Here is a 27,821-nt window from a genome sequence, read left to right as displayed (position 1 = left end):
CCTTGTTAGGGGGCTTTGTTGATTCCTGCCGGGGTCGTTTGCTGCACGTGCACTCCTCTCGACCCGGCCTGTCATGTCTTCTCTTTAGCTTTACCAATAAAACAAGAGCAAAAAAAGCCCCTCAAAAATAAAAACAAAAAAATAAAAACCAGTTTAACAATTAATTATATTTCTTTCTTCTTGTTTTCCAGATGTTTTCAACAGCAGAGTCCTGAAGTTGTGGAATCTTTGCTTCAAATCCGACACAAGGAGCGGCTTAAATTACAACACTCGACAAGGACACGATGACCTGGAGACCTTTTGGAAATACTAACGCATGTCTGTGCACTGTTTAATGTGAATACGTGGATGGACTGAAACTCTTGACACAGTAAAGATTGAGCAAAACAGATGAAGAAAAAAGAAACAAACAGTAAGCTCTCCAGAGAATGGATTTGACATTTTTTCAGATACTGATTCAGAGAGTATAAAAAGAATATCTCTTCCAAAACCAACAAGAAGAACCACAGATATCCGATGGGAAATTAAAACTCTACACACTGCAGATCAGAAGTTTCAGCCTCGTTCAGACCGGCCTCCTGACCCAGACATGAGTGTTTCTCAGCCCAGCGAAGGTTTCCCTGTCAGGGGGAAAACTGGCTCCAGCATGAGGCTCCCTCTTCACAGCGCAGGAGACCACAATGGAAATGCTTTCCCAATCTCCTCCTCCTCCTCCTCGTCTTCCTCCTCCTGTCTGGGGGAGTCCTCCCCAGAGTCCCTGCGGAGTCTGAGCAGCCTCAGCGGGGGCCGCACCGACAGCCCGCTGGACTACGACATGTTTGAGGTCACCCTGGTGACGACTGTGACGACCAAAACGGACGAGATGGCGGGTGTTGTCATTTCAAAGTGGCTGCCAGAGGAAGAGGAGGAGGAGGAGGAGGAGGAAGAGGAGGAAAGTAAGGTGGATGATGATGACGTCTCTGTAGGAAAGATGCAAACAGCAGAAGAGGTGACAGAATCCAACGACAACTCTGTGTCCGTTTACCTGGACGCAAACGGCGGCGAGTCCCGCCATGACACCTGGAACGACAACCTGACGCTGATGATGGAGAGTGAAAGTGGAAGCAGTGAGAAGAGAAGGCACAGCTCCTCAACGCCAGACTCAGATGCAACAGAAATCCCTGCAGATGATGATGATGATGATGAAGATGAGGGTTTGTTCCTGTCTGTCTGCTCTGATGTGGGAGTGCGGAGAAGCAGCACGACCCTCAGCAGCCTCTCATGCGTGCTCCTGACAGAGGGAGCGGTGGCTGAAGACGAGAGGTCAGAGCTGGGGTTAGAAGAGCCTGACGTGGCCTGTCCCCTCCATACAGAGCCTCCTGCCTTGTGTACCCCTCTGATATCATCTCCCCCCGACAATCCAGCTCCAGATGCTGAAGAAGTCACATCTCCTCCACCCGAGGAAGCTGAAGGATGCAAAGTATCCGCCAAAACAACCCATCCTAACACCAGCCCACCAGCCCGAGCAGCAAAAACCAAACTAACCACTGCGACTTCAGCTGCTCCCAAAACATCCTCGTCCACAGCCGCCAGACGACCCAGTGTGGAGGCAAAAAGAGTCTCCAAACTGGACCTGAAAAATGTCAAGGCTAAAGTCGGGTCCCGCTCGAACACATCTCCACCTAAAACACCCGGCAAGGTGAGTGTTGCTGAAAAGGGTACATGTATTAAGTATTGTACAGCTGTCTTGTAAAGAGTCACAAAGGTGCCATGAAAATAAAATATACGTCAAAAAACATTTATCATTTCTTTTCTTCTCAGCAGGTCAAATCAGCTCCACCGAACGTGAAGAGAGCGGCTCCCCGGAAGGAGGAGGCACAGAAAGAGGAGGGGGATAAAAAGCAGAGGTCGTCCACAGGTCCTGTCAGATTGGTCGCCGTGCTGAAACCCAGAGGAAAGAGCAACAACATCAAAACCAACCACAGGACGGCATCCAGTGACTCCGCTCAGCCTGAGAAGAAGAGTGTTACCGTCAGTCGAAAACTCTCAGCTTCGAGCAGCTCTTTGGTGTCTGAGGCGGCTGAGGAAGGACCCCTGGACTCCCCCAGGAAGGCCGTCCAGGAAGTGCCTGAAAGTCGTGGAACAACTGAAGGTGTTGAGATTAAATGTCCAAGTGAAGGTCATGAGGAGTCTGTGGGCGACCAAAGGGAAGGTGCTGGAAAGGCTGCAGTGGAGAAGCCAAGGAATCCCAACAGAGTGAGTAATACCTGCCTGTTTGAGTGTTTAGATCACAGACCATATATAGGAAGTGGACGTAGCCACGGCGATGTCACCCATTGGTTCTTGGAGTTTTCTTTGAAGCCTACAGTTTGCAGTTTTAGCCGTCACCTTCTTGGTATTTTAGAACCAGAAGCGGCGATATTTAGATAAAAGGGCGGGGTTAGCAAACGCTTGCTTCTTATGCTACTGCTAGCTTAGTTAGCTAATTAGTTAGAAAAGGTAATTTTGATCAGCAAATTCTGTGGGAAGAGGGCAAAAGGTGTTGTTGGAAGTGTTTTAGTTTCGGTCTGAATTTCGAGTAGTTTTGACTTCTCATGTTTGAACCAAAAAATGTGTATAAAAGTGGACGTAGCCATCGTGGTGCTTCCCACTGGTTTGTGGACAACCCTTTTGAAGCCTCAAGTTTGTCATTTTAGCCGTCGCCATCTTGTTTTTTGGAGCCAGAAGTGACCCTATTTGGAGGAAAGGGTGAATTTAAAAGTACTCATTGTAGTTGACTGGATCGACTGATGTATGCACTCCCTAAAACACATCCTGCTTTTTAGCTTTATAGCTTTAGACTTACAGCTAGAAATTTAGACCGTAAAGTCATGAGGAAAATGTTGTAGATAATGTAGGAAAATGCAGGACGAACATGTTCCCACCGGCTATTTATAGATGACAGTTAAGCCTTTTATTAATCAGTATTCACAGATTAATATGCATATCAGTGCTGGTAGCAATCCCGTCATAGATGTTGTCTCTCCACTCCGACTCCTGTTGCTAGACTGTAAACAACGACCAGTAGACTGAGAAGAGGTCTCGCCCAGGTGTTCATTATCAGGTATTTGGATATATGCGGGCTTCACTGGAAGCCCTGAAATATCAGCTTATAGACAAAATGTACGGTGGCCCTGAGAGCTCAACGCACAGCAGCTTAAGAAAAGTCATTCAAATACACAAAACACACATGCGCAGCCAAAACAAAAACGCTGCATGTGGCCGACGCGACAACAGAAACTGAGGGAACTGTCTGTGTGTTTAAGTTGCTGTGTGTGTTGAGTTCTCAGAGCCATCCTAAAAACGTACTTATAGGAAAATTAACAGCTGACTCCTCAGAGTCTTTTAGTAAACTGAAACCATACTACAGAATACTTGAAACTAGAGCTTGAGATCATAAACTCATTAGTAACACAATCAGACTCGCCCCCTGCTGGGCATTAGACAGGTTGCAGGTTTAAGGCACTTCTTCTCTGGCTTTACTTTTAGGCCCCGAGGCTTAAGCCGAAGATAAGGCACTTGAGCAGCTACGTCCACGTCTTAAAAACATGTTTTGGTTTAAAGTGAGCTCCAGTTGAGTTGTTAAAATGATGTAATTTTTAATTCAAATGCCAACAAGGCTGCAGTAACAGCTCTGGCTCGAGATGCAGGTTATGCAACAGAGCCATTGTGAAACTCCGAGGTGTTGCCTTCCATGGGAACGCATCATCGGTGATATAACCTGTGTGGGGGGGCAATTAATGGATGTAGGGTAATAAAAGTATCTTTTTTATTTAATACAAGCACAGGTGGCTGCGCAGTGTAAAGGACTGTATTCGTCATGGTCTTTAATCAAGAGGAAATTCAGCAACATTTGCCTAGGTCAGGTAGGCAGGCAACAATTACGTAACTACAGACACATGTATCCAAAGACAGAGCTTCAGTCGCCTGATGCCCTGAGCTGTGTTGTTGTTGTTTAGCGTTGTTGATACACACACACAGAGACAAAGTTACAGCAGGTTAAAGTGTGTTTGAATGAGGGAGTGCTGGGTGTGTGTGTGAGTGTGTGTGTGTGTCTGGAATGTGTTTTTTAAAGATCCAGTGAGGTGACAGGTTTCAAACCTGCCTCGGCGTATTCTCTCACAGGCAGCCTCGGGGGGTTTGTGTCAGGGCAGGGTGTGTGTGGAACAGGTGAACTGTGTTACCTACACTCACACACACGTTCACTAACCTTTACATGTGCATCAGAAACAAACAAATCTGCAGGAGATGCGCAGCTGTGTTTTCTGTGCTTTAGACTCTTTTAGAGCTGCACAATGAAAGTTCACAAGGTTTACAGAGAGCTGAATTATCCACAGAAGTATGTTTTTTTTCCCCAAAACAAACAGGCCTGATGATTAACACTGATAAAAAATACTTTCACAAAAGTAATCTGTGTTACTACACTGCTTTTAAGTGGACACAGGACTTCAGGAGGCGAAAGGGCCGAGCTTCAGTGAGCTTGTTTCTTAAATCCCCAGCTTGTTTTTAGGGTAAAGATTCCTGCACTTTTCCTCGTTAATGAGCCAAATTATCCGTAGAGGTCCCCTCTGCTCAAAAGCAAACCGACTCAGTGACTAAAACTTGTATAAAGACTGAAAGAAGCAGTCATCAGTGTCTCTTCTTCTGCAGGGCGTTGGCAGGATGCAATCGAACTGCTGCTAACTTTAACTTTAGCTTAAATAAGTTTAAGTTTAGCTAAAATCCTTAAGCTAGGTAAATTATTGTATTAATGAAGACGATAATGTGACCTGAAAAACTAGCAAAGTAGTCGCCTAGAAGTTTAACGTCCAAATGAGTGCTGGGGCTTCTGGAAAATGTGGTTCTTCCAGGTTGAACGTGAACCTCATGTAGGCTGATATTAAGTGTTTGACTGAACTTAAAAAACAAGAACCAGGTAGTCGCAGATTCACGTTTAAAAGCCCAAACTGGTTCAAAAGACAAGATTCTGAGTCTGTTAATGTTATAACCGTAGCTTGAGAAGTGTAAAGGTCATGACAGGGTGAACTTGTAGCTACATGGATGCTAGTGAAACAGCCAACATGGCAGACGACTTCAGTGCTGATTCAGAGCAGCAAGACGACTCTGGAGCAAAGTTAACATTCATTGTTAACAGGATGTTTTCTTTTCTTAATTAGAAGTTTTGATTTAAGTTTATTAGTCTCCAAATATGAGCTGAAGTTCAGTTAGCTTAGCACAGAGACAGCCGGCAGAGATGTCCTCGAGTAGGACACTTTTTACTGTATACTGTGAGACATTAAAGAGCCTGTGCTTTACACTTTCACTTCAGTACAGAAGTTGGTTCAGTTCTTCTTTTACCAGAGTCTTTTTTTAAACGAGTGTCTGTACCTCTACTTGAGTAAAGAATGGGGAACTCGAGCCGCCTCTTGTGAGCGGTGACAACGAACAACACTTCAGCGAGTTTTCCTCTGAAAAGTCTGAGACCGACGCCAGACCCTCATCCACAAACTCGCTCCATGTGTGCCGGTGTTTATAGAGTCAGAGGGGGAGGAACATGTGGGGGAGGGGGTGGGGGTAACGCAGAGAAAGGGAGAGAAGAGTAAAGTGGCCTGGTCAGAGTCGGCATCCTCAGGGGGAATGTACAACACAATAGCAACTTTTTTTACCCCTCTTGTGGCTGCAGCACACTCCCAAGTTTCCCCCCTCCTCCTTTTTCCTTCTCTCTCTTTTTTCTCCTCCCCCTCTGTCTCAACACTCTCTCTCCCTCACTCCTCCCCTCTGCTCCTTCACCGCCTCCCTCGCTTCCCCCGTTCCACATTTCTGACTCTGAGCGGGGAATGGCTAACACCATGGTCTCGGTGCGCAGCTCCGAGCTGGGGCCCCTGGGCTGGGACGCTGTCACTAAACGTCAGCTCTTCCTGCAGAAAGTCTCCTCCAAGCTGGGGCCCAATGCCAGACAGCAGGGAAGTAAGGGGCCCACGGGACCAGCTCCAGCTCCTCCAGGGACAGGGACCGGACCTCCAGGGCCCAGGCAGATCCAGGGTGAGGGCTCCACATTGAGGGAGGGAGGACAGAGCGCCGGGGGAGGATCTCCAACCAGACGGAGGCCGAGTCAGAGTCTGGGTGAGTCTGTCCGAGACGTAAACACGAGCTGCTCAGTGTGACACGTTTACTTCATGTAAACACACAGCAGCACGCATGCAGCATGGAGTGTGTGTCTCAGATTCTCTGTGTGTGTGTGTCAGGCATACATACTCGTGTTTGTGTGCGTGTGTGTGTGCGTGTGTGCATGTGTGTGGAAGAAAAACTGCTCTGTCTCTGCAGCAGACTCAGGAAATGAGCAGGCTGACACTGCAGAGCTGCCAGTTAAAATGCCTTTCACATACCGCTACACCACTTATATGCACACGCACACACACACACACACACACACACACACACACACACACTCAGTTTTGCAGGCTCGAGCACACTCTGTTGTGTGATTTCCACACTTTGTCACACACAGCGAGTAAGTTGCTGACTGACAGGCATGTACTGTGACTGTGTGTGCGACATGGAGAAGCTAACACACCAGCTGCAAACACACACACACACACACACACACACACACACACACAGACAAAGTCTCAGCTGCAGTGTTGCATAAGAGCAGAGATTCTTCAGGTCTTTAATCTCCGTCTACATCCACATGACACTTGACAAACTTCTGCTGGACACTCAGAGTGTGTGTGTGTGTGTTTGTTTTTGTGTGTGCGTGTGTGTGCAGAGTAACTTTACCCTGCACCTTCTTGTTTGTTTTCAGAGGAAGTTAAAGGACACTTGGGTAACTTCTTAACCACATGAAAACATTCAGGGCCGCCACCAGAGATTGTTGAGATTGCTGCTTTAAATGATCTAGAATATAAACCATAATGTCTCCAGGCTTCTTTCTTTTTGCAGCAGACAGTGAAGGCTTCCAGTTTTTATGTCACCATGTTGTGAGTTTATGGCGTCGTTTAAGAACTGGGTAAAACTTGCATGTGTCAGCGCTCTCCTGTGATCCGTGGTGGATATTTGTTTGCATAATCTGAGTTTAACTGATCTAAAATATAAACTGTAACGGTTTGAACAAAACTTACACAACTTGTATACCTGTTAGGATGTATAGATTTAAAGGATATTAAGCACCAAAAGGCACTGCTTTTCTGTTGCACATGAAACTATCAAACTGCTTGCACTCTGCACATTAAAATCAGGGGAGAGGACAGTGGATAGCGTCCGAGACGGGGGGAGAGAGAGTGGGGATGCTACGTGGCGGGGGGCCGAGCGTGGACGTGCGATTTAACCGCTGAGCTAAACCGACGCCTCCTGATTTACAGATTTAAAATAACTTCTGCTGTTTTAAGAAATGTTTTTAAGCAACACTAAATGAAAATGTGTTATTTTTCAGTTTATGAAACGCTTTAAATACTATATCAATTATTAAAGCTTAATGACTTGCATAAGGGCCAGTGTCCACATAGCGCCTTTTTCTGAGCGCCACGCCTTTTGTCAGTTGTTCCCAACGAGGACAGGGCGTATGCCACTGCGTGCCGCCGCCTAGAGAAAAAGCGCTGCACCCAGCGTCATTTTTCAGAGCGCTTCGCCTTTTTTGTGCGGCTGCTCCGAGCGCTTCAAGTTGAAAATCTCTGAACTTTTCAGAAAGGCGCTGGTGTCCTCACCGCTGCTTTTTTCAGGTAACCTATCAGATGGGGCGCCACTCATCATCCTGGTTACCACCAAACATGGAGGAGCAACTTGATCACAGTAGAGACCAAAAAAGCCCGTTTGTGGGATCAGATTAACCGGAAGTGTTGCTAATAAGTGTTGTGCTTTTATCGCCCTCCGCGTTGGAAGCGTGTTGTTAGCTCTGTAGTAAGTGAAGCTTACTGTTGTCATAGAAACAAAATGCTGCAGAGTTTTTTCTCTCACCACACACACACTTCATCCTAGCGCTCCCCAGCGCTCTACCAGCACTGTTCTGCCAGAAAAAGGCGCTGTGTGGACACGGGGACACTTTTCAGCTTACATTGAACAGATTTGAGGGATTTGGAGATTTGACGATACTCCAAGAAATGACCTCCCAATCAGCAGAAAAAACGATGTAGGACCAAACGCCTTCACTCGCTTTAGTTATTTAAATATTTTATTTATATGAGCAGAGTGTTGATACATATTTTACATGTTTATACATATATATATTATATTTACATACATTTCTTCATTTAAAATAATTTTGGTATAAATGTTTTATGTCTTTATTTAGTTGAATCTTTTGTCAGATTTTTTATTTGTTTTTTATTTATGGGACAATTTAAATACTCCTATCAACTATTATGTTTAATTAACCTACATAACCTTTTAGTTTAGGTTGTACAGATTGTAGGGATATGACACATTTGTAAATGACCTCACAATGAGCAGAAATAGCAGCGAGTGTGCAGGGCTGATGCTGACAGGATGTTTCCGTCCTCTTGTTTCTGTTTTCCTCGAGGGAATTTCAGGTGTTTGTTCCCTGTTTGTCATGTTTGTGTGTGAAAAGGGTTTGTGTTGAATGGTGGAATGGAGAGGGCTGTTGGCGTCACGTCACATCCAGACATTGTAGCCTGAAGAGTTTGAGAGTGTGTGTGTGTGTGTGTGTGTGTGTTAGCAAAATATAGTGCATGCTGCTGGCTACGAGACACTGTTGAAACGCTCAACTTAAACATGGTGTCTCCTGTCTGGTGTCCTGTGGCCTGTAATTCCACTCTTCTATGGATATGTGTTTCCGTGTGTGTGTGTGTGTGTGTCCATAAGTGTGTGTGTGTAACTTGACCGTTGTTTTCCATGATCAGTGAGCTACAGTGTGTCATCAACATAGCGGAAAAGGCTTCTGTGCATATTGAGCGTGTGGATGAAGTGTGTGTGTGTGTGTGTGTGTGTGTGTGTGTGTGTAGAAGCTGATCTCTCTCCTGATATAAAGGTCACATTCTGACGGACAGAAGCTCGTCTGTCCTCGGACGCCTCTTGACCTCTCACGAAGATCTCCATCAATGGCCTCCTTTGAGTGCTTGTGGCATTCGGCCATCTTGAATTTGCCTTGATTACTTCTTTACAGATCTGTTCCATGACCGGACCGGCCGACGTTTTCAGGGTTTTTATCTCTGCTCCTCCAAACAGCTGAAACCAGTTAGAGAGATAGCAGGAGTTCACCTCACTGAGGCCGGTCAGCGTTTTATCAAAGGGTCACTTTAGGGTCAGGTTTTGCTTCAGTGCGACACACTCTGAATAGATTGACTTCTTGGTTCAATATTCTTTATCTGTAAACTAAGCATGCATGTAGAGTTGTACAATACAGATACCATAATCACAAATGCCTCTGATGTGGCCTTAAATGTGTAATCAATGTGTCTATATATGTGTGTTTATAACCCCGAAGAAATCACCTCATCTCACTGGAAATAAATTCTTCTTCACTGCTCCAAGAACATTTATCAGGTGACAGGTTTTAAGTTAAGAAGTAGTGCGCAATGCTCTGACATTAACTCTGCATGAGTGTGCACGCACTGCCTGCACAAAGTTATCAATATACAAATAAAACTTGAGCCAATGACTAGAAGTTAAACAACTTTCACAACTCTTAACTAGCTAACAGTTAGCTCAGATTCGCGTCATTTTACTGACTTAACAACGGATCAAACACACCGGCAATACACTCGCGGCCACAGCCGTCGCTAACAGAGAGTAACATAAACACCAGTGCAAAACTAACTTACACGTTCATGGACGCACACACGATAAAAAGAGTCCGTCGGCGATCACTGATGTCTACATAGTAGGTGCAGTAAACAAGTCCGGACATGTCTCCCTCACAGCCGTGTTTCTGGGGGGATGCTGCATTCAGGTGCGCTCAGAGACGTGAGTGATCAGAGACTTGACCTTTTGTACAACGCCTCTTCCGCCAAGTGTGAAGAATGGTGCAAGATGTCTGCGGTATGGCAGTTTTTGGCCACTACAATAAGAGTAGGCACGATATCAATTCCACTACAGGCAAGAATTGATGTTCTCTCCTATTAGGTGGAAAAAACATGTGCCTCATATATCGGTATAGAAATCTGCAATCGGCAAAAAGGGTTGGAAAATATCAGATTTCGGCGAAACATCTTGCAAACATTATCGTGAGAGAAAAGATGTGAATGTGGTCCGATGCTGCTGCTGTTTGATTAGACTGTGATGTTAGTTCAGAATCAGGTTAAAGTCCGAGATTACAGGAGGAATGCGGTCAGTTAAAGGGAGAGACTCGAGTCGTCAGAAAACTGTGTGTGTGTGTGTGTGTGTGTGTGTTAAAGGGAGAGACTCGAGTCGTCAGAAAACTGTGTGTGTGTTTAAAGGGAGAGACTCGAGTCGTCAGAAAACTGTGTGTGTTTGTGTTTCAGCAGCAGGCACGAGGCAGCTAGCTCTTACCTAACATTGTATCGCAGGTAAGAGAGTCCAGCTGCTGGCGTTTCATCAGAACTGAAACCAAACGAAGCCAGATGTTTCCTGCTGGCTTCAGTTGCAGTACAAGTTTTACTGCTGCTCTACCTCTGCCAACAGGGACCGTGTGTGTGTGTGTGTGTGTGTGTGTGTGTGTGTGTGTGTGTGTGTGTGTGTGTGTGTGTGTGTGTGTGTGTGTGTGTGTGTGTGTGTGTGTGTGTGTGTTAATGTGTGTGTTAATGTGAGGTAATGTAATTGCGGTGAACACATGTAAACTTTTTTCCCTCTCTTTTTATAACAAGCCCTCTTTTCTTCACAGTTCTTTGTGCTTTCTGTCTCCCTCTCACTCCTCTAACAGGCAGAACTCATGTTTGCAGACGGCAGAGAGAAACTTTAATGATCTCAGTAGATAAACAAAGTTGTTGCAGTGAATAAAAGACACAAATAATGGAGCAAATCTCTGGTATAAACATACAAAACCACCAGTGTAGAAAAGGTAATTTAGTGTTAGTGGGATCTAAATTGCCTTTATGTACAAAGACGTTTTGTAATTACTCCTGTTAAATGTTTGTCCATTAAAACTGCTTATGTTTGTCACTGACAGGCTGAAAATGTTGATAACATTACAGCAAGGATCCTTACAGAGAGAGAGACCTTTTTGTTAACAGTAAGATCCTTTTTTTTAAACCAGAAACAGACCACCAAAGCCACCAGACTCCATTGACAAAAACAGTGATTTTACTCAGCAGAACACCAGCCGTGTTTGTCTAATGCTGTATTAGTCAGTTAGTTTCTTTTATTGTGTGACTTTAGTGTCTTAAAAGGTTAGTTTGGAGATAACACAATATTTGGAGATAACACAACAACGCAAAAAAAACTAAACCGTGAAGGCAGCAGTAGATCTGCTACTCCGGTCTTCTGAAAGGTAAAATTATTCTTTTTGTCAGTGGAGTCTGGTGGCTTTGAAGAGGGTGATGTAAAGTCTGTTTCTGGCTAAAAAACAATATTACTCTTTAACAAAAACGTATCTCTTTGTAGGGATACTTTCTGTAATGTTGTCTTTACATCACCCTCTACAAAGCCACCAGACTCCACTGACAAAAATAGTGATTTTACCTCACAGAACACAGGAGTAGCAGATCTACTGCTGCTTTCATGGATTAGGTTTTTTTGTTGTTGTTTTGTGTCACACAAATATTGTGTTTTCTCCAAACTAACCTTTTCAATCTCCAAAATCACACAACAAGAGACACAAACTAACGGACTAATACAGCATTAGACAAACAAGTCTGGTGTTCTGCGAGGTAAAGTTACTGTTTTTGTCAGTGAAGACTGGTGGCTTTGAAGAGAGCGATGTAAAGTCTGTTTCTGGCTTTAAAAACATATCCCACCTTTTAACAAAAAGACTTTCAGTATGTAGTCAGACACAGAATAACAATCCGAGTCTGTCACTGGCAAAAACAAGAACTTACCCCTAACCCTAAGTGAACGTACTTTTATCCTGCGTTTCTGCCTGCAGGGATCACTTTGCAGCCATTTTTGTACCCAAAATATGTTTACAAATTCTTCCCATTTAAAGACAGTCAGTTCAGGGATTGAAAGGAGGAGGGGTAACTTGTGCTCATCAGTATGTTGGTTGGACTGGCTCCCCTCAGCTTTAAGAATAGTCATGGAGATTCTTCATGTCTAATATTAGATGATATGCCGGTACATGCTTCAGATAGAGGAGCTGTGATTTGGGCTCACTGCCAACGACTGCTGAAGACCTTTTTGTATATGAAGGTATTTAGTCCACGTGTGGTCCATTCATCAAGCTGTGTCCTCAATATGTCACACTATGCTCTTTAGGTTTGTCAGGTTGGTCAAAAACACTTTGTTCCTGTCAGGAGTGGTTATGTGAAGTTTCTCTCCTGTTGCGCTTATAATCCTATAATATTGTGGAGATAATAATATAATATCCACAAAGTTTGTCCGAGATTGGGTGAAATGATTGAGCTACAACAGACCAGAGCTGCTTTGAGTTTTTGATGTAGATGAGGCACCGGTTCAGGTCGCAAACCTGACCTCTGTCTTTAACATGTTTAACAGTAGTTTCTTCATATTTTAAAGATGGAAGGTTTATCAGGAGAAACTGTCAGACTCTTTAAACGAATACATTATTTGAGATAAGATGTGTATGCTAATTTCACATTTCTTCTCCCTCTATTTGCAGCATTTTAGTTGTGTACGCACACTTGAACAAACCAGTCTTCAACTAGTCATACATTAACTAGCTGGCATTAGCTCTGTTCAGGGTGTCTTCAGGTGCCTGAACCTTATGATTGGCCTGCTTCACTCAGAAATACGTCCGGATCCTGAGAGAAGACGCTCTCTAAAACGTTTAATCTTGATTTAAGGAGCGACCTGTGAGGGAGTCTCTGTGCAAAGAAGAAAACATCAAATAGGATGAAAGATTGACACTTTGAGGCCACTCCAACACAGCAGGTGATGTTACCTGATGTTATGTCACATTACATAACATCAGACGCTCTGTGTCCTGAAAACATTAAATATTCATAACGTTATGTAAACAAACCTATCAGCTGTCACTCCAGATCAGACTGGAGACGTAACCTCTCATGTAGAGGTTTGAGTCTGCTGTCAACGTACAGCCGGCTGCCACCTTATTTAGGTTTCTGCAGTTAAATGAGGAGGGGTTGTTAAGAACAGTGACTGTGTATAAAGATGGATGACACGTCTGCACCTCCTCTGATCGTACATAAAGGAAGCCTAATTCCCCCCGGAGCGGGCGCTGCCATCTCGCACATTTGTACCCAGAGTGTGTGCGTTTAGAGATCGACTGGTGGAGCCGCACCATTGATGTCCCGCCCCTTCCTCTACTCAAAACACACCTTGACCTTGTGGCCTTGGCGTGTTGGAGCCCTCAGGTGGGCTCAGTCTGCAGCAGAACAGCTTCTTGTGTCGGTCTGAAGCAGATATTCACGCTTATGGAAAGTTCAATGACTGTAGTGTTAGTGTTAGTTACGTCTCCTCTCGCCGTTCCTCCTCTGATCTGCTACTCGGGAACAGAACGCTGCAGGAGTCCCATTTGTCCACAGAGCTGTCAATCATGAGGCCAAGACCCCTTTTTACACCATCAAATAACTAATAACTTGGCTTAACTTTAGGGAGCTGTCATGTCGGCCATCTTTTTATACAGTCTGAGGTAAAGATAATTATATCAACGTCATTAAATCACCATGTTCACCATGTTTACCGGACTTCTGAACCCAGAGAGCAAGGTTGATATTTGGTTGAAAACGGGGTGAAATCAGGTCTGAACGTCTAAGAACTAATTTCAACCATTTTTAAACTGGCTTAAATACAGTTACAACATCGTGTCAGAAACACATTTCTGTTTTGTAACTTTGATAATTTGTTCATTTCACCCTCGAAATGGTGACAAAAGTTATGATTGTAGCGGCATCCAAAATCTTTTTGCAGCGGTGGGTTAAATCCCGTCTACACAAAGACGTAATTTCAACACATTTTATTTTTCATGCAAAAATCAAAAACACGGCGCTTTATGGGCTGTGTGATGTTAACAAGAAGCTTCAGAGACATCGTAAAGGGAGCAGTTTGAAACTTTCACAGAAGAAGAAAAAAGAAGACTGAGTATGTGCAGAAACTTCGGCGGTGCAGCTCTGAGTGTGAAGGCAGAATTCTAGCGTCTTTAACGTCTTCAAATGGGGAAAAAAACTTCTGAACCAGTTTTAAACGTCTTTTCAACAGAAAGATGCTCACTCTGCGTTGTTAGTTGTACCGACAGCTGCAGAAAGTAAAAAGATAAGTGGTGTTTAGGCTGGTGAGTGCGACAAGATGCTGGTTAGCCACTACGAACAACAGCGTCAGTAAAGATGAAGCAGTTTTTGAATCACCAAATATTTCACTGACTGTCTCGTGTTGTCCGTCCCTTACTGGTGTTTCTTTGTTCTGCAGTCTTTAGTCTTTACCTCGCCCACTTAACCCACTGGCTCATTTAATTCCACACACACACACACACACACACACACACACACACCCACACACACACACACACACACACACACACACACACTTGTAATCACCTCGTGTCCCTGGCCTGGCGTGAAGAGGAAGGCGTCACGGCTCCCGGGGGATTCATTCTCCTTTGGTTTGAGGAAAGAATGTGTGATTCAGTCCACAAGTATGATGAGAGTCGTGCTTCATTTCCAGAACTACAGGACTGCAGACGCTGCTGCTGCTGCGAGATAAAGGTCTGCATCCTCTGGAACAAAAGATCAGTGTTCAACTCATTTATCTTCATGTATACAGAATGAACAGTTTGGGAGTCATGGAGGGTTTTTGGTCTTGAGTTTTGATTTGTGGTGTTTGGGCTAGCCTTCAGCTAAAAACAACGGAGGTTGTTAGTTGAATGAATGGATGAATGCTTAAGGGAAGTCTCGGTTGCTGTGATTCAACAAGGTTCAGAAAAGGCAGAATTTGCTTCTGAAATTTAACTGAAGGTGTGATTCTGTGACTGCTGTCATTGTGATTTTCACCAGGGCTGTTCCCCACCCAGGTTTTTGTCAGTTGAACCCATAGACTGTATAAATGATGGATGTAGCCACCATGGCGTCACCCATTGGTTTCTCGACTGCCTAAACAAAGCCTCGAGTTCAGGATATGGCGGCTGATACTTTGGTTTAGTCAGAAGTTGAAGGAGCCAAGCTGGAGAAGAGGGAGGGGTTGTTACCAAAGCTGAACAGTCTGTGGCTGTGTTCGAAATGCTGCACTATACACTACATACTAAATACTATATACTATATACGATATACTTCATGCTGCGTTCGGCGGTAGTCTGTAGTACGGAGGAGCTTTTCAAATTAATTTTGCAGTATGCTACGCCAGGCGGAAGTAAACAATAACCGCCGCTTCTTTAGCTATAGCGCCCCCTTCTGCTGGAATGCTGCTGCTGTCCGTCATTTCACCTGCCGCTGTGATGTTCCAGCGCTTTGCATTGTGGGATACAGTAGGCGAGGTAGACTGGTCCGATGCATACTGGAGATTTTCTCCGAATCAGTACGACATCCATGTATTTTTGGCATTCTGCACATTTTGCTTTTGTTTGTATACTACAAACTACACAGACCAAATCAGTACGTACTGCTAGTATAGTATGACCTTTAGAACACAGTATGTGTTTGTGGCTGATCTATTAACTCGTGAATGAGCTAGTTTAACTTCGTGTTTCCTACAGAGGAGACTCTGTTCGTGACGGTGATGACGACAGATTATGTGTCCAAACTTTGAATGAAAAAATCCCCAAAAGGCTCCAACAACACAAACAGGTGAAGTTAAGCTCAGTGTCTGTGTGTCTGTGTTGACGTCTAGCAGACAGCCAGCAGGATCCATCTGTCAATCAAGTGACCCGGCCCCTATGATTTAAGGCTTAATATAATTAAAACGGGTGTGTTATAAAAAATTCACCCCCCGTACAGTTATCCTGAACAATAAAATGAGCTATTTATAACAAAAGTGTTTTTTGTACCAGGCTGTAAACATGTTTATTTCTGCTGTGAACATTTCCCAACCTGCTGTCATGTTATTTCTTTTTTTCTGGAGCCTCAAGTGGCCACTCGAGGAACTGCAGTTTTTTTGCACTTCAGCGTTGGCTTCATTTTTCATCAGACTGCTGTAGATAAAATATCCCATCCTCCAAAGTGTCTTTAATAATAAATATAGTTCATTGATGGATTCTGTTCTTCCCATTTCTTTCTCAGGTCTCCCCAAACCTCGCACCACAGCAGAGCGAGCGTCTGCCTCAGCTGCCTCGGGTCCTACGGCGTCCAACCCCAAACCAACAGCCAATCAGCAGCCAGCATCGGGGTCAGGTGGACGGCCTGCCGCACCCGTGGCCGCATCAAAACTTCCTGTCAAGGGATTACCCACAAGCCTCAGTTCCTCCTCCCTGGGAAGCAACGAGAACAATGGAGCCACAAAAGGTGAGGGAGTGGGGTGTGTGTGTGTGTGTGTGTGTGTGTGTGTGTGTGTGTGTGTGTGTGTGTGTGTGTGTGTGTGTGTGTGTGTGTGTGTGTGTGTGTGTGTGTGTGTGTGTGTGTGTGTGTGTGTGTGTGTGTGTGTGCGCGCGTGTGTGCATTACAGACCTCGCAAAAACACACACACACTGTATCATCAGAGGAGGTTTTCTTTGGTGTGGTTTCCCTTTCACTGCTGACTTAACTTCCTTCTCTTCTCTGGTTTGTGTGTTTCTCAAGAACACGCACACGCACACGCACACGCACACGCACACACACACACAGTCATACAACATAAACAATCAGCTGCTAAGAGTCCTGACATTCATGAGGTTCATGAGGACTCTTGTACAAAGAGGCTGTTGGAGGAAATATTCGGTCAGATCCTCTCTCACTCTGTTACACACTGTGAGCAGGTGTGTGTGTGTGTGTGTGTGTGTGTGAGAGACAGAGAGAGAGAGAGAGAGAAAGTTGTGTGTGTGTACGTGCATGCACAACAATCTGCCCACTTCCTCTGTGAAGGTCAAGGAGCACATCTGGTCAGCATTCAGAGTGCAGACAGTGTGTGTGTGTGTGTGTGTGAGTACATGAAGCTCTGTCTTTGTCCTGCATGTATCTATTATAACATGTTATTATATTTTAATTGAGCGAGTACTACGGAAGCCCTGAGAGGCAAGAGTAAAGTAAAATTCTTCCAACTTTATTTTTTTAATCCATCCATCCTTTCCCACGCTAATCCTGGCCCGGTTCACGTTGGCAGCAGACTAAGCACGGTGACCCAGACGTCCCTCTCCCCAGAAACGTTTTCCAGTTCCTCATGGGGGATCCCGAGGCGTTCCCAGGCCAGGTGGGATATATAATCCCTCCAGCAAGCTCTGGGTCTGCCCCGGGGTCTCCTCCTGGTTTGATGTGTCCAGAATACCTCCACAGGGAGGCGCCCAGGAGGCATCCCAATCAGAAGCCCAAACCACCTCAACTAGCTCCTTTTGATGCAAAGAAGTAGCAGCTCTACTCCGAGCGCCCTCTGGATGTCTGAGCTCCTTACCGTCTGTCGAAGGCTGAGCCCAGACACCCTGCAGAGGAAGCTCATTTCAGCTGCTTGTATTCGCGATCTCATTCTTTCGGTCACTACCCAAAGCTCATGACCACAGGTGAGGGTTGGAACGTAGATCGATCGGTAAATCAAGAACTTGGCTCGTCTCCCGCTTCACCACGGCCAAATTATTTTTGTGTCTCTGAAACTTTTTTTCCTGGCAAATTTCTTGTTCCTTGTTTATTTTTTACCTTTTACTGTGAAAACGGGTGAAAAAAAGATTTTTCAGGTGAGAAATTAGTTTTTTGCAGGCATTTAAAAAATATTGTTTGTAGTTGTAATACTTATTTTGGCCACTAGAGGCTGAAGAGCACCACTCGAAGTGCCACAGAGGACTAAAAGCATGTTTTTGTTACTTCAAAATACGAGCTTGGAAAAACTTTTTGAAAAAAGAAAAAAATTAAATGTATTAAAAATAATATGTTGACAAAACTTTCAGAAAAAAAACTTTTTAAATCAGGCAGTTGTTTTGTCTCTCACTTGCCTCAGGTCCTCCGTAGATTACACTCTGATTCTATTTTATTAAGTTAAAGCAATGGTGTGTGTGTATGTGTGTGTGTGTGTGTGTGTGTGTTAGGTGCCCATGCCATATTTGACGCTCACTTGTTGTTAACACAAGTTGTTAGTGTGATGGTTGTTAGCTCTGATGAAACAGTCAAAGTTTAAAGTTGGGAGGAACAAAAAGTCTTGCTAGCGACCTGCTAGCTCTTAAAGCTAATCCAGCTAACAGTCCATCTTCAATCAGCACAAACCACAGCACACACAAGGGGCAGCTGTGAACAAATACTGCTTCTGTTTTTCCTCTACCAGAGGCATGATGGGAAATAATCTCCACAGATATCCAGTTGTAGTCTTGTAAGGACTGACCCTGTAAGATACTCTTTGCAAATCGTTCAAACTCTTTCCCATGAGTGTAAAAGGAGCGCTAACGAGCTCAGACCGATCACGTGTTTGATAGACATTAAATAACCTTTAATCAGCATCATAATCTTATTTCTGAATATTTAAGGAGTATCTCTTTTAATGTTGCCGAGTTTATGTTGGGTGTGCATGTGTGCGCCCTTATTCAAACCGCCCAACAAGGTCATATGTAACCTCTTTACGTGTGGAGACAGAAAACACAAACGTACTTTATGTGAGTGAATTTTTGTTGAACCTTCCTCTCACACTTTTCAGGGGAAGTTTTCATGACATTAAGAAATGCTGACACTTTCATATCCACTCAAAAGCTCTACTCTAACATCTATATAAAACATTCCTGGTGTTTTAATGTCTCCTGTGTGTTTCCTCTATCCCTCATTTTCCAGCACCAACAGGGACCAAGCCGGACGACCGGCCCAGCAGAAGCGCTCTTCCTGTGGGCAGTCAGAGCACCTCAAAGCCCCTCGTCTCCACCAGCACCAGTGCTCCCAGTGACGCAGTTACCAGCTCAAACAGTGGAGTCGCTGTAGCTCCAAAGCCTCCTGCGATGAGGTGCAGAGCTCTGTCTCTGCAGGCCAGAACACCTGCGACAGGTGAGCAACCTGTAAATAAAAAGTAAATTTTTATATAAAGCCCCGTCAGCTGAAACATTTCCTTTTCAATTAGGGACATTTGTTTGATGGTACTTTCACATTTAGATAAACAGAGCAGCTTTCTGCTCCATTTTGAGCTACATTCAGGCTCATGAACACATTTAGCATCAAACTAAGACTTTATATCAGGTTATTTACCTGAACGTGGTGCATCATGGGTAATTTCAGTGTGTCTTTGAGAGTTGGGTGGATAGAGTGCCTCTGTACAGCGTCTCTGTTCTGGATGTCTGACTTGATGCTGAGCGAGGACGGGGAGCAGCTCGTTCTTCCTCTCGGCCTTCACACTCTCATCATGCTGCACTTTGTGCTGTTTTTTCAGCTGCTTCAACAAGTTAGTCGTGCTGCTTTACGGCGCAGACGCAGGTTTCATGACCTCTTTGATGATAATTTTTTCTTCTTAACATCACTCTCCGTAAACCTGAAATACTTCCAAACAAGCGCTGACGAGTCGTTTCGGAGGACCAGCTCTTCGTCTTCTGTTCCAGACATTTGACTTTAGTTTCTCCGACCGTCTCTGTTGTTTACTCTTCCACTCTAAACTGCTGCTGCGTGGTAGGCGCTCGTCACATGACATGCCAGCTCCCCCAAAAAGTGAAGCCCAAACCTCTCCATCGCCCGCTGGGGGAGTGGCTGTTAGTTTAGAGAGCGCTTGATTTGATGTGCAGCAGATTTTTCTACATGCGGAGGAGGTACTTAATACCTCAATATCACCGTCAATCATGTTTATTTAAGCATGAGAAGACAAAATCATGGACTGGATTATTATTCCATTAACTTTGCAGCCCTCATGTATGCAAAAATATAATGTAGAAATAACCAGGCTTCTTCTTTGATGCATTCAAAAGCTTGTTTGTTCTGAGAACTCCTGCGATGGGCTCTGACTTCTTGTGCGTCCTCCCCTCAGGTCTGAAGGCCCCGTCAGTCACCAACCACATCACTGCCAAGACCGCAGCGGCCAATCAAACTGCAGCAAAGACGCCTCCTGCAGCTGGTCAGGGGCTGACGAAGCAGGCATCCCAGAATCCCTTGCAAAGAAGCGGCTCAACGAGACTTAGTCGACTGAACAGCACAGGTGAGGATGCATATGAATATTACCTGATTGTGTGTTTGCACAGAGAGATGTTTGTGTGTAAAGCGCTGCAGGTGTCTCAGCGTCTCAAAACCACATTAATCTCAGGACTCTTGGCAGCCGCTGCAATGGCAGACATCCAGCGTTATCAGAGCGGTGTGTGTGGTTTGAGGTGTGGGGAGGCTTTTGTTTTAATGCACCTGAAGCTGTTGAGTTGTGTGTTACACCGATGGATAAAGCACAGGCGGACGTTGCTTTAATTTCTTAAAGATGTCGCTCTCTACTTTCATTTATGTGGCATTCACAGCAGCTTTGATTTTATCTGACGGTTCAGATCATGTGGCTCTTCAACAGTCAGAAATCGCAGTTTTTGAATGCTTGCTGTTCACTTTTTGTGCAGCTAACGGCTATCTGAGTCTTTCCAAACACTTCTGAAACGTTAGACGCTTGTGTTGATTCTTGGCAGAAACGTTTCGGGTTCGAGGAACTTTGTTAATTGCTTTTGTTAATTTTGGACAATGAGGACTTCCATCAGCCGCATGAGTCATTTCTTGGCAATAGTTTGAGACTAATGCACAGAAAATCTGACTTTTTTTTGATTGATACAAAGCTCTTTAAAGACCAGCATTTAAATCTGGGCCATAGTTTTCTTAAACATTTCTGGGGTCTAAATGACTCATAATTACATTAAAAGTTTTGGAATCGCTCCAGTAGATTGGTTTGAGCCTGCAGATGCGAAACAGGCTTTAATGGCTCCAATATAATCTAAAGGGGCGAGTGTGCCTGATCGAATTACGTCCACTGAAAGGTCTTGTTTTTCTCACTGACTGGCTCAGATTGTTGTTGCCTGACAACATTACAGAGAGGATCCCTACAGAGAGAGAGAGCTTTTTGTTAAAGAGTGAGACGCTTTTTTAACCAGACATTGTCGTAACATCGCTCACTTTAAAGCCACCAAACTCCATTGACAAAAACACTCATTTAACCTTGATGAAAATATGAGTAGCTTATTCACCACTACCTCGATCAGTTTGAGTTTTTGTGTTGCTTTGTATAAAACAAATATTTTTGTTGGATCCAAACTTTCCATTTAAAACACCACAGTCAAGTAACAATAGAAATTAGACTACCAACACCCCGTGTTGTGCTGCGTAAAATGACTGTTTTTGTCAATGGAGTCTGGTGGCTTTGAAGAGAGCGATACAACGGCTGTTTCCGTTTCAGAAAAGCATCTTACACTTCAACAAAATGCTTCATTTCTGTCGGGATCCTTTGTCTAATGTTGTCAAAACCATTCTGAGTCTGTCAAAGAGAAAACTTTTTAAAACTTCAAAGTCAATTAGACACCCTGAAATATGTTAGAAATAGGGCCTAGGTTGAAATGATCAGAACCCCCTTTACTGGACTGTGTGCAGGATAAGCTGCTGTCTGGTGTCTGGTGTGAGTTTATAGAACATGTTTGCAGCTTTTACTCTGTTTTTATGTTGAGTAAAACTTTTAATAGTGATGACATCATTTCATAACATAACTCAATGTTTACTGCTCAGCTGCACGCACACACACACACACACACACACACACACACACACACACACACACACACCCACACGGACACACATATTTGGGCTGACTGACTGAAGCTCATACCCTGCAAGCTTAAGCAAACATAATTATCATCCCTCTGCAGCCTCTCTGTAATTATTCTTCTCAGGATACACACACACACACACACACACACACACACACACACACACACACACACACACACACACACACACACACACACACACACACAAAGGATGTTCTTTGAATTTAGAGTGGAACCACATTTGCATCTCAAGTTGGGTTTAGTCTTAAGTGCTGTTTTGTGAGCAGAAACGCTGAACGAGTAAACACTCATTTTCTCACTGGTTGAATTATCCAAGGTGTCATTAGAGTTGTTCACATACCGGTATCTGTATCGGCCTCAGATGCTACCTAAAATGTGGTATCAGTTTGGGCACCCGGTGACGTACATATACGGGCAGGTGGAGATAGGATGGGAAGACACCAGGGATGTGTTTGGTTTTTTAGAGAGCTAATTTTATTGTTCAAGATAACTGTACGGGGGGTGCAAGAATTCTGAGCTCCAGCTTTTCGATGCATTAAATGCCAGTGGTATCGTATTGATATATTTGCAGTAAGTAGCAGGTACTGCGCTGGTACCTGGCTTGTTTGCCTGTTCATTGTTTGTCATACATTTATTTATCTATCTTCTGGTACGTAGGAGTCAGTTTAGCTGGCCCTTGGTACCAATGAATGAGGCAGAGAGTTTCGTACTGGTGCTTCAATTTTATTTCTTGTTGAGCACCGTGAAAACTACAGGTAGGAAGTACCTTTGCCAACCCCTCGCTCGTCTCCAGCTCCACCCTCTCATCCGAATATCACTTCTGCCTCCAGTAAACCAACATGGCGGCGGCCAAATCTTGGCAACATTTACTCGGTCGAGAAACCAATGGGTGATGTCACGGTGGCTGTGTCCATTATTGATACAGTCTACGATCAGGAAGGGAAAATAATGTGCAGAAAAGACCAATTGTAAAGATTCACACTAATTATATAATTTTAAAGCAGTTTTCGACGTGATTTAAGGTCATACAAACAATATTAATTTAGCTAGTAATACAAGGAGCGGATAACTGTAATCCTCCATGTTTCCTCCATGCGGCCCCCGAGTTGCTGCCTTCCCCCCCGTGTGGTGACTCTGGTCTGGGCGTCGGGCGCCTGGCTGCCTCCCCTCTGTGACCGCCCTGGAAGAAGTTCCTCTGGGGACTGTGGGGAGCCGCCACTCACAGACATGCTGTCACCGCCACACACACACACACATACAGACACGCTGCACACACACATGCCCCACACATGCATTTGATTCATACACTTCTCTCTGTCATTCACACACGCCGCAGCAGCCCTCAGGCGACAGTGGTTAGCAGCAAGCGCTTTTAAAGCACTCAGTGGCTTCTTTAACTCTTTTGGTCTCTTTTTAACATGCACTTTATTGACACACACACACACAGGCCTCTGGTTTTATTATCTATGAAATGCCTTGTGCTCTCAGTGGATTATTTATGTGTCATTCAGAAAATGGTCAGCTGCTGTTTAATGTCTGCATGCGGAGGCAGCGTGTTTCTCTTGTGTTGTTCAGACTGTAACACGCACACACATTGAAGGAGGAATAACTAACTTTTTAGCTCCTCATTTTTTATGATGTCCGTTTTTTGTTGAAGGTTATTGAGGTTATTTCAGAGAAATAGGGTTCCATGCTAACATGCTGTTAAACAGTGTTGGGTAACGTTACAGTTAAAAGTATCAAATCATTGAAGTTTCCATACCTGTGAACGTTAACCTCAGACCAACACAAGAAGCTGTTCTGCTGTTAAACACGCCGCCGTGCGGGATCCTTGCTGTTTCTTTCAGTAAGTTAAGTGTGTGTTTGGGTTAGCGGAAGTGGCTAGAACCCCTTCACCCGCCGATCTCTACTGCGCAGTCTCTGGCTCCAAACGACGTCACCATCGCAAAATGGCAGCGCCTATCACAGGGGCTATTTTGGCATCAGTTTCGTACAATGGGAGTAGATGGAGACGCGTCGTCCATCTGTATATACAGTCATTGGTTTAAACTTGTCGACCCCTCAGTTTATCTGGAACGGTTCACTCAGTATTTTAAAATCCAAGCAAAGAGAAGCAGCCTTTAGTTTCTCTGCTGAAGGTCTGCTGAGGTCTGCTGACACTGTAATCTCATTTAAATCAGGGCTCTAAAAACACAATTACAGCAGCTCTCTGACACGTCTTATACACAACTTCTTTTAACTACTTTGAGCTTGATTTTGCTTCTTTTCTCTTTTAAATGTTTTAATTTTCCTTGCGTCTCTTTTCATGTTTTTCTGCCTCTGTAAAACTCTGAGTGAAACTGCTTTATAACAAAACAGAAAAAAGCTTTGAATTCAATATAATGACAGATGTTTCTAATAGCTTAGTGGTTTAAATTGGACTGACATTATAAGAAACTCCTGTCAGTACAGTGAAGTGAAAGAATGACACACTTCAGCCTCCATAAAGTTACTACCTGCAAATAAAAGGAAAAAATGTGGATAAAAATACAAATATTGCTGAAAATCTGATTTAAAACAAGTCTTACAAGAAAGTAAAAGGACAGGAAATTAAATGAATACTTGTGGCAGTGATGAACAAACAGACGCTCTGTGAAAAGATGTCTTTGTTTAACCCAAACACTTTGAATGCAGAGCGTCTGTGTGTGGATGAATAGCTTTAATCTGACACCTGCCACTGAGAGATGAAGAGACCCAGACAAGCGCGCGCGCGTGTGTGTGTGTGAGGCTCCTCCCACCCTCGCAGTATTGCTTCTTGGCCGTGGTCCTTTCATCACATCTAACCTTGACATGATTCATATCTGACTCTCTCTCTCTCTTGTTCACGTGGAGACAGAGCGAGCGAGCGAGCGAGAGACCTGAGGACATAATGATGGAGGGAGCGGGCGGGCGGGCGAGCGAGAGGCTGAGTGAGTGAGCGAACAAGAGAGGGAGGGAGGGAGGGAGGGAGGGAGATTATTCAAATCCCACCCACTCCCCCTCCCCCTCCTCCCCTGCAGCATCCCTCCCTCCCTCTGTGTGTGTGTGTGTTTGTGTGTGTGCTGGTTTCATAGAGCTTCACAAACAGCAGTGACATAGAGGGAGTGTGTAGATGCTTGTCTTTGTTAGTGTGTTTGTGTGACAGCGCACACACACACACACACACACACACACACACACACCTCTGTGGTGTGCGTCAGGGGGCGGATGTGTGTAACAGCAGAGCGGGCGACTAATCATCAGCAGTGTCGAGGATTTTCTCTCCTCCCTCCCTCTCTCTCTCACACGAGTACGATCCTCTCGTTTCCCTCCATCTTTACCGTCGGGTGATTCACAACCACCTGGACGACGGCGAAGCTCGCAGATATTTTTTGGCGCCATTTTCTCTTCTTCTTCTATTGGCTGCGAGAAACAGAAACCGGCAAAACAATATTGTTTTGCAGAAGCGACTCTGCAGCTTTAACGGATTCCCCCTATTTTTTTCTATTTCTCAGCGTCAAAAATTGAACAAAAAACCCTGTTTAGTCCTTTTTTCTGATTTCCACGTGGAGTTCATGGAGATGCACGGCACAAATTTCAGCAGCAACAACAACCTCTAAGATTTCTCTCAGTTTTTATTCTCTTGGAAATATTTTCAGTTTTTTTCTGGGATTATTTTCCAGCAAGTGAACACCTCAGTTTGAAGCGACTATTGTGCATCTTTTTGGTACGAGAACACTTCAGTAGTGTTGGAAATAAGTTCCTGAAGGTGAGACAGGCAACAGTGTGAATTTGTACCACTGGAAGAGAAAGTGGGTCAGTGCTGCGTGCAGCCCGGGTCCCTTTAAGAGGAGCAGAGAGAGTGCTCAAAGTTCGTACGCAGAAACATCCGCCTCTGAAGACGTCCGGATTACAATCAGAGACGATGTTATGGTCTCCCAGACTGTCGCTGTCCAACTTCCACGTGAAGCTGACGGCCAAAGGACTTTTCCGAAACCTCCAGCTGCTGCCGGGATGCAGGAAGAACACCATGGTGTTCCACGCAGGTCTGGATGTTTCCCCACACCTCTGTGTCCTCCCTTCATCATCCAACCATCAGCATTTCCTTCAACACATCCATCTTTAAACTTTCAAAATAAGTCTCAGGTCGGCAGATTTACACCAACCTGCACATCCATCCATCATCCTTCCCGTTTGTCTTCCTCTTTGCTCCCTGCAGGCCTGACGCTGATATCCAGCAACCTTCCCTCATCCTCCATAGATGCACGTGGCAGGGTGGGGTTTACGTGGGGTGCTACCACACCCTAGCAATAATTTGAGCGAAATGTTTGAGACTTTATTAGCTCTATTAGCTGTCATATTTTGATACAAAAAACTCAAAGAATAAATTACTTAAAAATAATGTTCAAGTGGTTGTAACCACAAAGCTCCCGGGCTGTGCCTCGTGTATTTATCTGCCCTACCAAAATAAAATACATTTTCTTTTTGTATATTGTGCACCAATCCCCTTTTCCAAATGACTTCCTCCCTCCTTTCACTCTCAGACTCTCTCTGATGGGTGTGGTTGCCTTTGAATAAAGTGTAACGATCCGCTTTCTTTGCCATTTTTTAATCTTCAGTTAGGACGGGAAGACTGACTCCAGATCAGCCTCAAAGACCACCTCACCCTCTCACACCACCTCCTCCTCCTCCTCCTGTTTTCCTGTGCGGCGTTGGCAGCCATTGTTGCCTCCATCTCTCCTCCACTGTGGGGGCTTTCAGTATTGTGCAAACTGGCTACCACAGCAGCCATGCATGTATATGCTTACAATGGAGCCCTCTTAATGTGTGTACACGAGTCTGTGTGTGTGTGAGTGTGTGTGTGTGTGTGTTGAAGCTTTCTGCACGAGTGCCTGAGCAGTGGCGTGATGAATCGCCATGGCTGCGGGCTCCTTCACAGCCGTGATACCCGCGCTTACAGGGGGCACCGCTCACGTGACTCGCACACAAACACAAACCAGATATAGCTGAGGACATCTGGCTTTCACTTGTTCGTTAAAAGGGCTCTCTCTCTATTAGCCAAAGGATTGTGGGTAACATGGCAGACAGTACGTCTTCACATGCTGTTTATTTCTGTTGAATGTTTGTGCTTTGAGGCATTTTGTTGTGAAAGGAAACAACAGTGAGAGATGATGTCATGAAGCTTAGCAAGACACACGCTGTGTACTCATTTCAGATAGTTCAGCATGTACACTGCCATGAAGTACACTGTGTACGCTCTGCACTAACTCCTGCAGGAATTTCAGGACTGTTTGTCCTTCCCAGAAATGATTCGACTAATTAACATCTTCTTCATTATCTTTGTGTTATTTTTCTTCTTTGTTTTTTTTATATTCATCCTCCTCGTCCCATTTGTCCTCTTCTTCGCATTTGTCCAATTCGTCTTCTTCATTTAATATTTTGTTTTCTTTCTTCTCTTTACCTTCTTCTTTATCTTCTTCTTCTCCTTCATCTCCTTTTCTTCTTCTCTTCCACCTACTACTTTTTCTTCTTCTTCTCCTTATTTGTAGGAGTCGGCAGAGCATTACAAAGTTTAACACATGTTGACACCTGTCAAAATATTGTTGAATAGGTTTGATTGTTCCTGTAACTGTTAGTTGCTGCCCCCTGTTTCCTACAATGTAGAAATGAAGCACTGCACAAGTGTCCCCACTTCCCCCAGCGTGGCCAAGATGGCGACCATCGAGGTTGAAATGTTCTTCATGAACATTTTGACATTACTCAGCACGCCCTCTGGTTATTTGTTCGGCATTTTGCCTTTATTTTCCGTCTGATCGAACTGTTGTTATTATTAAAGATGTTGAAATGAGGCTCAGTGACAAAGTTAGCTTAATGTTAGCATAGAATGGACTCAGTTGTTAGCGTTGGTTTAGCTGCTGCTTTAGCCTCGCAGTCTTACATGAAAACAAATGAAGGCAGTGAACCAGAGCTG

At 44.4% G+C, this 27,821-nt stretch overlaps 1 protein-coding gene across 3 annotated transcripts in view; it reads left to right on the top strand.

The window, feature by feature from the left end:
* The window catches only part of LOC138594618 (microtubule-associated tumor suppressor 1 homolog), a 93,035-nt gene that overhangs the window by 31,525 nt on the left and 33,689 nt on the right, over positions 1-27,821 (top strand). For 2 of the 3 annotated variants that reach the window (XM_069665777.1, XM_069665775.1), the window contains exons 2-7: positions 192-1,678; positions 1,801-2,235; positions 5,922-6,120; positions 16,254-16,475; positions 18,909-19,115; positions 20,080-20,247. In XM_069665777.1, the coding sequence (XP_069521878.1) occupies positions 590-1,678; positions 1,801-2,235; positions 5,922-6,120; positions 16,254-16,475; positions 18,909-19,115; positions 20,080-20,247 (2,320 nt within the window). In that variant the 5' untranslated portion in view covers positions 192-589. The remainder of the gene's footprint in view (positions 1-191; positions 1,679-1,800; positions 2,236-5,921; positions 6,121-16,253; positions 16,476-18,908; positions 19,116-20,079; positions 20,248-27,821) is intronic. The other variant, XM_069665776.1, reaches the window with a different exon arrangement.

This window comes from Semicossyphus pulcher, unplaced genomic scaffold (genome assembly GCF_022749685.1).
Source record: "Semicossyphus pulcher isolate SPU_LCO1_2020_fin unplaced genomic scaffold, fSemPul1.0.p SCAF_17, whole genome shotgun sequence".
Lineage (NCBI taxonomy): Eukaryota > Metazoa > Chordata > Actinopteri > Labriformes > Labridae > Semicossyphus > Semicossyphus pulcher.
This window is presented reverse-complemented; position numbering and strand designations above follow the sequence as displayed.